General features: G+C 42.7%; 1 protein-coding gene across 1 annotated transcript in view; it reads left to right on the top strand.

The window, feature by feature from the left end:
• FRMPD3 (FERM and PDZ domain containing 3) overlaps positions 1–15,134 on the top strand; it is a 786,479-nt gene that overhangs the window by 314,130 nt on the left and 457,215 nt on the right. Inside the window, exon 4 of the mRNA XM_086964646.1 lies at positions 10,065–10,169. Within this exon, the coding sequence (XP_086820772.1) occupies positions 10,065–10,169 (105 nt within the window). The remainder of the gene's footprint in view (positions 1–10,064; positions 10,170–15,134) is intronic.

The raw sequence follows: 15,134 nt of genomic DNA, 5'->3' as shown, positions 1-15,134 counted from the left end.
AGTAATGTGTGCAAAATAAGCAAAGATTGAACATAGCATTTGGCAGCAATTTAGCAAATTAATGCAAAACATATCACATTAATATACCATAGAATAATCATTTGTATATAGCAGCCATTTTAAACGTTTGATACAGCGTGCAAGTAACTGGTACTAAACAAGAGACCTATGCTAGGCCTAAAGTGCAATAATAATATGTGCAAAGTGTGCAAAAAGGGGACGTTTGTATCTAGCAGCAATTTTTAAAATGTAGTGCAAAACTTGCTAAGTGAAGTAGTACCAGTCGGAGAGAGGCCTGGACTGAGCATAAAGTGCAATATGTGTGCAAAATATGCGAGGATAACTAAAGTGCAATGTCTACAACATCTCTTACGTATTTTAGCAGCAATTGTATACAAATCGAAGAAAGGCCTGAACTGGGCATAAAGTGCGATAGTATGTGCAAAAATATGCAAGGATAACTAAAGTGCATTGTCTATAAAGTCTGTTACATATTTATCACAATTATATACAAGAAGTTTAAAAGGTATAAGTCCAGAGGGGTACAGAGCCAAGGGAACAATCGATACGGGGTCTAAAATCATGATAATAACCAAAGTTCACGTATAAGAGAAATGCAAAAGGTTTGACAGTAGCTCACAATTGATCAGTAGGTGTCTTTCCCAACGGAAATCATATGATAATTGATTTCCTGTGCCTGATACATTTAAGAACATAGGTGGCTACACAGTAACATATATTAGGGGATGACAGGTCAAACAATAGTTGCATTGCAGCTCTTATATCACACGTACTGTATTCTAAAAATAGTTGTTTTAGATAAAACTTTCTAAAACCAGTATAAAAGTTGCAAAATAATAAAAAGTGGCAGATACTCTGTTTCGATTTCCCATCGCATGGGCACGGGCAAGACCCCGGCTTCTTTATAGTGGGGAAGGCCACCAAGTGGTGGACTATACCCAGCCTCAGGCGTGCCAAAACGAAACGATGGGAGTTAATACTGACAAATGTAAGGTATGATGGGAATCCTGTATTTAAATTGTATTCCAGGTACAGTTTAAAAGTATTTTGTGTAGCATACCCCTTCATTCTAATCCCTACAGCATGATCCATGTAGGTGGTTTTAAGGTCACGCTTCGTTAAAACTGATTCTGTTGGGGTATCTTTAAAAATATCCTGACCAAAAAGGGAATTATACCAGTGAAAAATGTGTTTTAGCCAGGGGATTTTTAAGTGCTGGTCCAATTTAATACAGTCTAAAATTAATTCCTGGGTAAACTTGGTTTCATCTTTGGCCCAGATGGATCGCCAGAGGGAGAGGGGACGTAGTGCAATCAAGTCTGTGGCATGATGTATGCCCAGCTCCCTATGGATAATTCCGTTGGAGGCTGAAGCAGGAAGACATAATAAGCGTTTAAGGTACTTATTTTCTTCCTGCTGGATGGAGAAGGCGATCTGCGAATTATATCCCCATATCCCTGCTCCGTAGAGGGCAGAGGACATGCACCTGGAGTTATAAATGGAAATCATCTCCCTTATTCTACGCCCCCCTAGTTTGGAAGCGAATCTGAAGATGCAGTTTGTATTTCTGATCATCTTCATGCCTATACAAGATTGCTCGTTTGCCCATCTCCCGTCCCCTGAGAAAGTAATGCCTAAGTAACAAAAATGTTGCACAGACTCGAGTTTATCCCCATCAAGGAAGAATGACTTACTTTTCTTTAGTTTCTTCCCACAGGTCATAGTCATAGTCTTACCCTTATTAATTTTGAGCATTCTGCCTTTAATAAAAACATTAAATTTATCAATTAACTTTTGGAGCCCATTCGCGGTCCTGGAAATCAGGACCGCGTCGTCCGCGTATAAGAGGACGGGTATTTGTTTGCCATTTATCATAGGGGCATCAGCATAGGACTCTTGTCTCTTGTCTTCCCTTACTACTCTTTCAATTTACCTGGCACCTCCTGGCCACCAATAGGATTATTTCACTTTATGTTTTGTTTTTATAATGTCTAGATGGCCCTTGTATATATAAAATGATTCTATCACATAGGTCCGTAGGTGGAATTAGTTTACCACCCCTCACTAAGAATCCTTCATCCACAGACAAGTCCTAATTCATTTCCAAAAATGCATTCAAATCTCTGTCCAAATGTTTGTTCTCTGCCCAACCCTCTTTGACCTTCGGTAACATGCAATTTTGTTATTAGGCTGTTGACCATAATCAAGAATCAATGCTCTGTAACTTCTCCTAGAATCCCATTGCTGCCAAACATTCATCCCACTCATTACTCATGTCTTCTTTTACAGGCAATGGTAACCTGCTTAAAAATCCACGATTTCATTGGGAGCTCCCGGGACATAACGAAATTCATACATGTAGTCCAACAGTTGCATGGAAAACCTGGTTGTTGGACCCGGCCCTTTTTGGCAGGTTCACCCCGAAACTTTTTGCTTTTGCCTAGACTGTTTCTGTAACCTGGTGTTGGTGATTTTAGGTCTCTGCGCACTTTTTCACTGTGGTCCAGTCTAAAGTGATGTGTGGGGAGTGCAGGGTCGAGTTTGGTATGTGCGAACTCGTGATATTGAATGCTGCGCAATTATGTGTGATGCATGAATGTGTCTAGTGTGGAAGTGCCACTTCTAGACTTGGGTGTGCGTGTGCAGTGAGTGTGCTGGCACGTGATTGGCTGGAGCTGGCTGGTGAGCCTGGCTCCAAGAGCCTGGATGGGTCTGCCCCGGTGGTGAGTGGAGAGATTAGCATGCTGATTGAGGGAGGGGTGCACCTGGGACCTGAATAGGGCTGGGCTTTCCCCACACAATGCTGGCTCCACCCCCTGTGGTGCGTCTGATGTCCCTAGCCTTACCAGTGAAAGGAGTTCCCCATAACCAGTTGTAGCTGGTTCTCACATGGCCTGCACCCTGCTACACAAAGGATTGTGCTGTATAAAAAGGGTGCTGTGACACCCTGAAGATGTTCTTGTTTTTGACTTGAATCTACCAGGGGCGTGCTGCTGCTTGGGCCCAGGGGAAGGCTTGCCTCCCTGTGCCCTGCCCAACCCCTGGATGCCTTGAATTACTGGAGGAATTCTTGGGACCCCTTTTTTGCTCTATGGTCCTTTCTGGGTGCTTGGTAGTCCCTGTGCCCCCTTAGCGCCTGAGAGACGCTATATCTTGATTGGCCCTGGTGTAGAGGGAGCCTACCCCTAGTTGCTGCATTGTTGATGGCAGTGCGGGTGCCACCCCGCTTATGGGATCGTTTTATGGGGCGTATGTGCCTACCCTGCATTATGCCCGTGTTTCCGATATTTTAACTCAGTACGGGAGCTCACCCCGCTTATTCTGCCTGTTGGTGGCTTTGATTTAAAATTATAATGGGTCCCTGCCCCGCTGGTATTACTTGTCTCGAGGGAGCCTACCCCTCGTTTTTGCCCCCAAAGAGTCGCCGCCGCGGCCCGAGCCGCCATGGAATCACTGCCGCAGCACCGGGATTGAGGACGCCGGCAAAACAGGAAGTCAGGCGATGTTTTGCCTGACGGCGGGTGGGACTTCTGGTTTTGCGAGGAAGGTCTCGTGCCCGCCGCCGGCACCAGAGAAGAGGAAGAGAAGCTGGCCGAATCCTGGCCTCCCGCGGCCCGGGGCTCCCATGAAGTAGGGAAAGCCCCAAGGCCACTAGCGGAAAAAAGTCAAAGTGTTGCTGGGCTCCCGGGTGCTGGAGGGAGCCCCGGTTGAGGAGCCACCCTTCCAAAGTCCCGGTCCCGAGATGGGGGACCGGGTGAAGCATGGTGCGCGCCCCCAGAGAAGCAGCCGGTAAGTGAGCTGCCCAGAGGGTGGATGAGAGAGCAATTGCCGCACGGAGAAGCCAGTGAGTACAGCCGGGCGGGGGGGGAGCAAAATGAAAGCACCATCCCGGTGCCCCCCTCAGAGGAGCCCCGCTTGGCAGAGGGCTGCTTCAACGATTGGGCAGTATTGGATTTTGAGCCCGCAAGGCTCCCGGGGGCATTATTGGATGTTGAGCCCACGAGGCTCCCGGGCGCATTATCAGATTTGTTTAGAGCCCACGTGGCTCCAACCATTTGGGGGCATGATGAGTTGAGGAGCCAGAGTGCTCCAATGGGGGTAGTTGATCCCAGAGCCTAGAGGGCTCCAACGTTTTGGCGCAGATATGTTCTAAAGGGGCAGTGAGGGCCCCTATCACATTTTGCTGATTCCCAGCTGCCCAACAATTAGTGGGCAGCTGCATCGTTTAGGCGCCACTTGAGGGAAAGTCCCTGAGAGGGACAGAGATAGCACAGAGGTGCCCGGCCTTCTACAGCTGCGCAGCACTTAGTGCCAGCTGCAACGTTTAGGCCCTGTTGTTACTCCCAGCTGCCCAGCAATTAGTGGGCAGCTGCAACGTTTAGGTTTGCGCCGGTGGTGCACCCCTGACTGGCGCTGCATTGGCAGCGTGCCCTGACATTCTGGACACAGGGCATTTGAGCCCCTTCTTGAGGTGGCCAGTTGGCCAGGGGTCTGGTATGTGGGTAGGGGGCAAGGCCCTAATGTGATTTTTGCGCAATGTGATTTTACTATGTTTATAATGGTAATTGCCTAATGTGATTTTTGCGCAATGTGATGGTACTATGATTATGAGGTTATTTTACCTATGTAGGTTTATGTTAGTGAGAGTTTACTTCACTGTGAGTTACGCCCCTAAAATGTGATTTATTCTTAGGTGGCAGAGTCTAATGTATTTAGACTAGTGAGGAGATTGCCTACTGTATTTTTACTGGCTAGGCCTAAATGTGAGGGCTGCGTAATGTGCTTTGCCTTTATGCTTGGGTTAGACTTCTAAAGGTGCTCATGCTTAGAAGTTTGCTTTGCCTAGTATGTTATACTAGAGCGGTTATGTGTCCATGCGTGATCTAGGCCTATGGTTATTAGTATTGCATAGTGTGTATCTACCTGTTACCAGTGGTTACTGGTTGTGACCTATAATTGTTATTTTGTGCTACACTTATTATAAGTTCTAGAAGTGCTATTTCTGCTAAGTGTTGATCCTGACAGTGGCCCATGTGGCCCTGTCCTGGTGTAAATAATCCTGTGTGAATATTGCCCGTGCCAGTTGGCACAATGTATATTGTGTGATTACTATCTGATGTGTTTTGACAATACAAAAGTAATTTTTATATAACCTTGTGTGGAGTTCCTTTTCTGGTGTGCCAAGGATGTTGTTGCTGTTGTGTGCGTGCGCAAATGCTTTACACATTGCCTCCGGGATAACCCTGTCTGCTCGTGCCAAGCTACCAAGGGGGTGAGCATAGGTTATCTTGGCGTGTGACTCCCTTGCCCTGACTAGAATGGTGGTTTCTGCCTGGCTTTGGCGTAAGCCTTAGCCAACCAGAAATTCCAGTTCTAACACTGGTTATCCTAGGTGAAACATTACTGAGCCCCTGTGAAATATGAACCTTGGTCAGGGGTTTGTGGTCATGCGTCATTATCACCTTAGTTATTCAAATGAACAGTCAAAGTGTTTTAAACCCCACACGTAACCTAGGGTTTTGCTTTCTATAATGGAGTACTTCTCCTCCGTTGGGGTTAAAGCTTGGGATGCAAAAGCCACCATGCATTCCGTTCTATCTTCATCTAACTGGGACAAAACAGCCACACACTCCTTACCACTTGCATCTGTGGTGATAAAATGTTTACAACAGAGATCAAACCCCTGCAAAGCCGGAGCTGTGCATATGTCCTCCTTAATACTTTCAAAAGCTTTTTGACACTCATTTGACTGCCTTTTTTTAAAATATTTGTCTTATGTCATACATTTTCCTACAGAAATTATATACAAATTTGGAATACAATTCTGCTAATCCTTAAAAACAATGCACTTCGACTTTATTCTGTGAAAGAGGAGCTAGCCTAATTGCTTCAACCCGTTCTGTCTTAGGGGTAATATATTCGAAACAAATTTCATGTCTTTAGTATGTCACTTTATTCCTGACAAATTTACAGTTGGCCCCTTCAGCAGATAACCCACACTCCTCCAAAGTTTTTTATCCTCTCTTAACTTCTCGTCATGTTCCATCCTGTTTCTACCCATTATTCAGAGGTCAACCTGAAACAAATGACCTTTTCCCTACTCTGGAACAACCGGGGCATGAGTTGCTGGAACATTGCAGTGGCTGATGCTAGTCCTAATAGTGCCCTTTTGAATTGGAAACACCTTATGAGTGTGATGAATGCAGAAAGATGCTTGCTGTCTTTGTGTGAAAGTACCTGGTGGTACGCCTATGTCAAGTCTATACCACTGTATCCATTTTTCTCACTGACAAAAGTTCACCAATTCATGGTAACTGAAACATATCTGCAAATATGTATTTGTTTAATTCCCTTAAATCTATACAAAGTCAAATATAAACGTTCACCTTCCATGCTACAACTAGGGGGCCACCTAATAGGAGGATTCCACCTGGTTAATGGTACCCAAATCCATCAACTTATTCAATTTCTGGATCACCTCTTCCTTGACACTGAAAGGCATATTCCTTACTTTATGTTTGTTTTAGTACAATTTTGTAGACAAATCCCTTTACTTCTCCAACTTTGTCCGAAAATACAGATGTAAACTTGCTAACAAACAATTCACCTTGCTGCTTGTCATCAATAAAATCAATGCTGGGTCTGCACTATTGGGATCAAGTAAAATGCCCAATTCACACTGATCTCACCATCCCCGGACTGATGGTCAGCTCTCAGCTATGTAAATCTTTCACTCCACCTCCCTGCCTTTAAATACGAATAACAATTTACAGAACCCCAGGAGGTTGATGGTTACCCTCATGAAGCTCTGGTGTTTAATATCTGTTTTTTCCCAAATTGGACCCTATCTTTGGGCAAGAGAGATTTGTCCAAATCTCTTCATTAATTATTGTGTATGGTGACCCTAAATCCACACCAACTCCAAATGAACTTTAGTGGTCACCGTATCTCAAATATGTTTTTTCCTACTGTGTCCACTGACTCCCATATGTCCTGTACACACTGCACCCGTGGACCCTCCTTACCCGCACTAGACTAATCCTCATCCTGCTCCAAAACACTTGATTACTCTTGACTTGCAACAAACCCATGCAAAATGTCATTTAACCTCACACTTAAAAAAATTCTGATGAAGGGATGGGCATTTCTTACTATTTGCTAAATGATTAGGACTACCACAGCAATACCATTTGCCCCTAAGCACTTTCATCCTTTTATTGAGTTTCTGTTTCCCAATGTTTCTCACCTCTTTCTTGTTACATTCTTCCTCTCTCGCATGATCACCTTTTTTTACCACTTTAATTGTATCTTTACTACCTCCTTCGTACTTGCAGACATGATTGCACATATGGAAGTAAATTTAGCTTTACTAATGATAGAAGTGACCTCTTTTAAAGTAGACTCCCCATGGACCCAGAATCTATCTTGTAATTAGGGTTGTTACAATGCATTATCACTTGTTCCTGCACCAATCCAACCTCTAACCCCTGAATTTACAAGAAAGTACCCACATGCTCAGTGCAGCAACATAATCTTGTATCTTTTCATGTTCACTCTGTTTTCTATGGTAAAAGTCATAACAATCGATTACCTTGCACACAGTGGGAGAAAAATATGCATTGAGATCTGCTGAGGTATTTGTAAATATATCTCCATCATCTCAGAGCAGGGCTTTTTCTCCTTTGATTATATACTTGTAATCCCCTCGGCCCCATCGTCAAGACACTCATGAATGGAGACCTGATCCATTTCATCCTGGATATCCTCCTGTCCAAGGCTGTGATTAACACAATCTATGCTGTGGATAAGATTGACTACAAGAAAGCTGAAGAGAAATACATGAAGGGACCATCAGTCAGCTAGAAGAAGAGGGCGATCTTTGAAGAGCAGATCCTCGATAAGATGCAAGAGCTCCAGGATACTGAATGTCCCAAGGATATCTTTAGCAAACCAGACAGATGCACTGTCTGGTAGGCGTCACCCTAAAAAAGAAGGCCTTGTGTGAAAATTGGTCAAAAAGCAGGGGAAAGCGTGTGGGAATTTGGTACAAGAACACCAACATTTCCATACTATTACCTACTAGCCTTTAATTAGGAGTAATGCCACCACCCCAAAGTAACAATGTGGCTCAGTTTGCTTTGGTAAGCCTACCACAAAGCATATTTTTAGCGAAAGGACAACAATGGACTAGTTCCTGTAAAATTAATTGCATTTAGGTCCCAGTCAAATTATGACCATACCTGCTAATGGAATTGTTCTTCTTGCATTGGCTTATTCTGACATTTGCTGTATTTTTGTCTTCTCTGGCTTTCTAAACATGGTTGTTCAAGAACATAGTGCTTCATTATTTTTGGGGTTGGCCCATATTGCATTAAAATTCAGAAGTACTTCCTATGTTATGAATTGGCCATCACTACTAGATGAGGGTAACAGCATGATAAACAAAGTCTACTGTCATACCAGATATTTGGAATATTAATTCGGAAGGAAGATGGTGACCTGATAGATAGCTATCATTTAGTTTTAATTGCCATCTGTCTACATGGTAATACCCACAGGAAGTCCTTGCCTTCACCTACTTCATCCTACAATCAAAGCCACTGTAACTTTACAATTGAGCACTTCTATGTCCAGTTTGAATTTGTTCTTATTGTGCAAATGACCACCACCTCCAAAATCCCTATTGTGCAAATGACCACCACCTCCAAAATCCTGAACTTTGCTCAACTGATATTTAACTTGTATAAGGATAGGACCAAAAGACAGATGTGCCAGGTGAAGTCCACACCAATAGCTTGCAGTCCATACTTTACAGATCTAAATTCTGTATGTACTCCAATAAGACGCTAGATGTCGCATTTCTGCATCAGGGGCATCTTTTTGCAGAGATTAATTCCATTGCGGGTTTTTTCGTGATTGATGTTACGCCCTAAGTGGCTAAGGATATACCCAGACTTTGGCCCTCTGCACACTGTGCATTAGGATCCAAACTATAGCTGTCTGATTAGGGATAATATACTTCAAAAGTGGTCTGGGGTTGCTTGTTTTCCCTATGGAGGGTGTTTCGTCTGGCAGTTAAGGATAGACTGTTCCCATGAGGAGCACAGTCAGTACCGGTTGCATAAGGCGCTCCTTTGTCTAGAGAGGCACAGTGCCCAAGAAACAATGGGTTGGAATGATACCCCAAGCGATTGCCACTGGTTAGAGTATTTGCAACCATTCCTCCCATCAGCTTTTGTATGATTGGTTAGGGTTGGTCTGCTCATAGAATATGTTAAATAAATATATGTTCTTCAAAGGAACAACAATCTACACGGAAATATAAAATTGTGTAAGTCAAAAGATATATGCTTTTTTGTTTGTGTTTTCTTCAATCTTTAAACATACATATCATGCTGTAATGAGGCTCAGTTTTGCCAAAGCAATGGAACAATTACATTCTGTTGAACAACATGCATTTATAGCAAGTTTCTTTAAGGGAAGTGCTCTCCAGATTACCTCCTCAAAGGGCATTCAATCTCTGTTTATTATTATGCTCAAATGGAGAATTGTATCTTCTATTGTATTAATTACAGAACTATTCATCCCGTCCCTATGTGCAAGTCACATTTGTAATGAAATTCAAAGTGTATTGATCCAGCAATGCATAAAAGACCTGCTGTTATTTAAAAAAACGCCCAAACCAGGCCCTTTTTACCTATTGTCACTATAACTCAATGTTGCCACCTGTGGTTCCCTTGATTTTATTTGCATTAAAACTGTACTTTTGGTGTGCTAACAGCATTATCTAAAGTCTATTATTACTAGAATGCTGACTTCAGACTGTGCACATTCATTCCTGGCCTATTGCATGTTTTAGAGTATGGCTGTGCACTGCTAAATGTAACTTGTTTGTAGTTTGTTCAATCGTGCTCCTTTGGATAGCTCCCTGCTCAGGAGTGAACTCATTTCATGTACTATTGCATGTGTTGCCATTGTAGCTCATGTTGCTATCCTGTGAAATTAAACCTTTTCCTGACCACGAATATTTTTTTCTTTTTTAGTCCCCAAAATCTGCTTTCATCAGTGCAGCCAAGAAGGCGAAGCTAAGATCTAATCCAGTGAAGGTCCGATTTTCCGAACAGGTTTCAGTTGGTGAAACAGATCCAGTAAGTTAATCTCGTATTAGTCATTGTGCAGCAAAACAAAGACTTATCACAGTTCTCTAAGCATTCCGAAAAATAGGAACCTTTGTCCTTGAAAGGGGTGGGCAACTGTGCATGCGCAAATCTCTGTTCTAGGAAAAACTATTTAGTGTGATTTTGTGCATGCCAAAGGTCTTTTGATGAATAGCTAACAACCCTTTATTGGTGAAAAATGTGACTGTTGTGTAATACTTAACATCCCAAAATAGAAACGATATCCCAGAGCTTGATCCAGAGCGAGCTTTTGAAAAGAAGTAGAGATACTTTGTTGTGACCTATCCCAGTGATCCAGTGATTTTCTTTGTTATCCCTGTCTGTGAGAGAGAGAGAGAAACTCTGTTTATTTAGACCGTAGTCTTTAAACAATGAGATCCAAAGTAGAGCTGCGTCACATCAATAAACAAACAAAACTGTACACAATTTTAAAAATTATAAAATCGTTAAAAAATTTAAAACACATGCTATACATAATAAAATTGGAGATTGTTACATTTAAAATAGACGATTTTGATATGTTGCTCATTACAGTACTATCTGATGTCTTATGGGCTTGCAATCCCTCATACTTTAGTTTTTAGCTTCCTGCGCTAAGCGATTTATCTCTTTCAGGTAGTTACCAAGAGCAATTGCTATTTCCAGATTTTCCATTCCTATCAACAAGTTTGTTGCTTGTACACGTTGTCTTATGCCATGTTTTATGAATAAAGGACGTAGGAACCGTTGTCTCACTTTTAGACATGTCAAGCAATCAAGAAGTATATGTAACATTTCACACTTGGCTCCCAAGCCACATTTACATATACCATCTGGGTATAACATTTCTGCCTTAACTCTCCCCTCCATTTGCCAAGGGATGATGCCAATTCGAATTTTTAGTATCTCCCACCTAAAAGCGTAATTTGGCAAGGTTTCTAGGTATGGATACCCCGTCTCGTATTCCCATGCTTCTATCATATTTACCACAGATTTTTTGTTTCTTAGATATCTTATATCCTGGCTTCTGGAGTACTCCCTTCCTTGTGCTCTAAGTGCACTCTTCGTGAACTCCACATCTAGGGAATTTTGGTTTACTCCCACTTTTAGGTTCCCAATTATTTCCTTTATTTTTCTTTTAGCATCTAATGCCCATCTAAGGTTACTGTGGCGGATTTCCTCACTACACCAAAGTGAGACCTTTTCCCCTAGCCCCTGTGATTGGCGTTTCCAGAATCTTATCATTGCCATTTTGGCCAAGGTATTCCATCCAATCATATCTGTTTCCAGTCTAACAGCCTGTATCATTGATGACTTTGGCAATGACAATAATGTTTTCAGGGCCCTACCTTCCTCCCGATCCCAGCCTCCCTTTCCGCTTAGAAGGAGCACTTCTGCACCATACAGTACTTGGGGTGGTATCATGGCCTCATATGCTTTTAATAGCGGTTTGTGTGACATGTCCCCATAGTTTTTATTGAATTTTTTTTTCAGGCCACAGATAGAGGAAGATGCTTTTGCGTTTTGGTGTCCCAGATGTACGTCCCATTTTAAGGAGGATTCAAACCAAAGGCCTAGATATTTATATTCTTTTACTGTTTCTAGTTTTGTTCTATCTAGGTACCAACTAAAATTCTTGGTCCTTTTGCCGAAGCACATGATTTTTGTTTTTTCCATGTTCACTGTAAGCAATTTATCCTTACAGTAATCATGGAATGCGTTTAGTTTTCTTTGTAGCCCGAGTTCTGTCAAGTCAGTAATCACAAGGTCGTCTGCGTATAGCAAACATGAGACCTTTCTACTATTTATTCTCGGGCTCGCGCTTCTTTCCACCTCCAGCGCTGCTGGCAGATCCGCTAGAAATATTGAAAAAAGGAGCGGAGCTAGGACGCAGCCCTGTCTCAGCCCGTTCCCTATTCCAATTCTCTTTGTCAGCGCCCCTTGTGTGTCTTTAATGACTTGGGCCCAGTTCCCTTTATGTAATTCCTTCAAGATTTCTAGTAAGCACACCGGGATTTCATATTTGATCAGGCACTCCCATAGTTTTGCCCTGTCCACCAAATCAAAGGCTGCCCGGAAGTCGACGAAACAACAAAACAGGTTTCCCTTTTGTTCTATCGACTTCCGGGCAAGAGCCCACAAGGCATAGCAGTGATCCATGGTGGAGTGCCCTTCTTTAAAGCCCCCCTGTTCCACTGGGATAATTAATTTCTCTTCCACCCAGTCCTTTAGTTTGCCAAGCACTATCTTTGCAAATATTTTCTCCCCGATGTCCAATAGATTGATTAATCTATAGTTTTTTGGGTTGCTCATTTCCCCTTTCTTGTGAATTGGCCTAATTATAGCCCCATTCCAGTTATCAGGGAATTTCCCAGTATCTAAAATGACTTCAAACATATCTGCAAAGAATTCCGCCCACCAATCTACATGGGTTTTAATTATTTGAGCCGGGAGGTTATCTGGGCCTGCCGCTCTTGTGAGGTTCAAACCCTTTATCGTTTTTTTAACCTCTTGAGCGGAAAAAGCGGGTTTTATATCTGCTACCAGACCGCTCCAGTCTGTGTACAGAATTTCTTCCCGGTCTTTCCGAGCACAATACAGGTCCTGTAAATACTCCTCCCATGCAGACTCTTCTACTATGCAGTTCATTTTCCCTGGCTGGTGGTCTGCTGCTGCGTGGACTAACTTCCAAAAATTTCGTATATTCTTAGTTTCGATTGCCTCGAGTAATTTTTGCCAGCATCCCTCTTTAAATTCCCTTTTTGCCCTTCTGATAAGCATGCTATATTCTCTTTTTATGCCCTCTAGAGTGTTTACACTATCTTGGTCTCTCTTTTTCTGAATGCGGCGGGTCATTCTCCTAACTTCCCTTTTTTTCTCCTGGCATTCCCTTGTGAACCAGCCGGTGGGTTTCTCTATCTTCTGGTTTTTTACCTTATTTTTATATTTTCCTCTATTTATATTTTTTAGACCTATACTAAGGGTTAGGACCACCTCTTCTATTTTTTGTACATACCAATCGAGGTTTCGACCCCTTGCTGTCTTTAGGTCTAGGTTCTGCTGTAATTTTATTAATCTGGCAACATATTCTTCCGTAAGCCTAGTTGTCCGGCGTCTAGGGTAATCCACCTCTTGTTCCATAACCTTTTGGCTAGATTCAAAGTGCGTATCCGGGATCTCCATGGTTACCAGGTTATGGTCACTTCCCTCTCTATTCACAATTCTGAATTCTGAGATTAGTCTAAAGTTCCAAGGTGTGGTAAAGGCATAGTCTATGGGACAGAATTGGGAGCCTGGTTTAAATGTTTTTTTGGCGGGGCAGTCTAACTCGCATCTTCCATTCAAACAAAACAGGTTTTTAGTTCCCAAGAGATTTCCCAACTGTATATCTTTAGCACCAAATATACATTCGGGGAAGCTCGCTTGAGGTATTTCATAGGCCTCCAGTATATCTAGAAACCAATAATCGACCTTCTCAGGGTGAAGTTTGTGATTAAAGTCGCCCATGAGAATAAGCATATCCCCACCGTATTTTTCACCAAGGTAGTCTATGTCCTCCTTGAAGAGAGCCATTTCCTTTTCATATTGCTCTAAGGTATCCCATTGCATGTACACATTTATCATTAAAATTGTATCCGTTTTTATACATCCTGAAAGTATTATTCTACATGCCAACAACCATTTGCATTTCACATTTATTTCAGTTACTTTCTTCATGATCTTAGTTGATATCAGAGTCATGATTCCACCAGCAGCGTGCCCGAATCTACATTTCTTTGCAGGTCGGTTTAGCTGGTAGAAGCCATCAAATATCGGGGTCTTGCCACATAGCCAAGTCTCCTGGATACACATAATTTCTGTATTTTCCCCCAGTTCCCTTATATTATTTTGTTTCAGGTTATTTCCTAGGCCATTTATATTCCAGGAGATTATCCTTATGCTATGTGGCCTACCTTTTCCCTATTCGGTATCATCTAACCAGCCTTCCTCCCTGCAATCGTTAGTATGTTTCGATGAGGGTCCTGCATGGTCGGACACCTTACTCCAGTTTCCCCATTCATGTGCCATCTCCGAGTTGTTTACAACTATTTTTATGTTTCCTAGCGGCATTTCCTCTTCATCCTCCTGATCGCAAATCCTAACCTGTCTCTTTCCTAGCCCTGCATGGCATTTTAGAAAGTTGTTTCCCAGTCGTCCCTTTCCTTCTACCTCTGCTAAGACTTCATTCTCATTTAGTAGGCGGATTCCTTCTTTCTGTAGCTCGTTTACTGCCTTTTCAATCGTGTCTTTTACCAGGTTTGAGTATAGTGTGATTCTAGTGATCTCTTTTCCTTCTCTATTTTGTATAAAGCCCACTCCCCTAATGTCGCTCGTTCCTATCACTTTCAGCTTCTGGCATTTGGAGAAGCCTTGCAGGAGTTGAGACCTATTTAGGGGCCGCCTTTTTCCTACCTTTTTTCCCCCTAGCCTTAGCGGGATCTGTTCAAGGTAAAGATTCATATTTACTTTTTCAACTTTCCTTGCTCTGCTGGGAACAGGGGGTTCATTCGATTCTGCCTTTTCTGGGTGGATTTTGGGTCTGTTCACTCTCACCTCGCGTGTTACCCAAGCTTCTAGATTTCCTCCCAGTTTCTTCTCCCCCCCCTTAGGCTGGCCTATGTGTTTGTTATCAACTGTGTTCTTCTGGGGTTTGGGAGTGTTGTGTGGCCCTACACTTTTCCCCTGGAACTTTGTTCTATTCCATTTTGGGATACTCATCTGCTGGTAGGGACCCTTTATTTCTTTTCCTGTAATCCTTTCTGCCTCTTCCGTCATCACTACTTCCTCCAAGGAAGGACACACCATCCTTGCTGGTTTTGTTCCTGCGCTTCTTACTTTATTTCTTGGCCCACGTCTTGTCTTCTGAGCCCTTCTTATTATCCTCATTGGCCACTTTGAGATATATATCTGGTGGCC

The sequence above is a fragment of the Lissotriton vulgaris genome, chromosome 4_1 (assembly GCF_964263255.1).
Source record: "Lissotriton vulgaris chromosome 4_1, aLisVul1.2, whole genome shotgun sequence".
Lineage (NCBI taxonomy): Eukaryota > Metazoa > Chordata > Amphibia > Caudata > Salamandridae > Lissotriton > Lissotriton vulgaris.
Note: the sequence above shows the minus strand (reverse complement) of the source record. Positions and strands in the feature narration are given on the sequence as shown.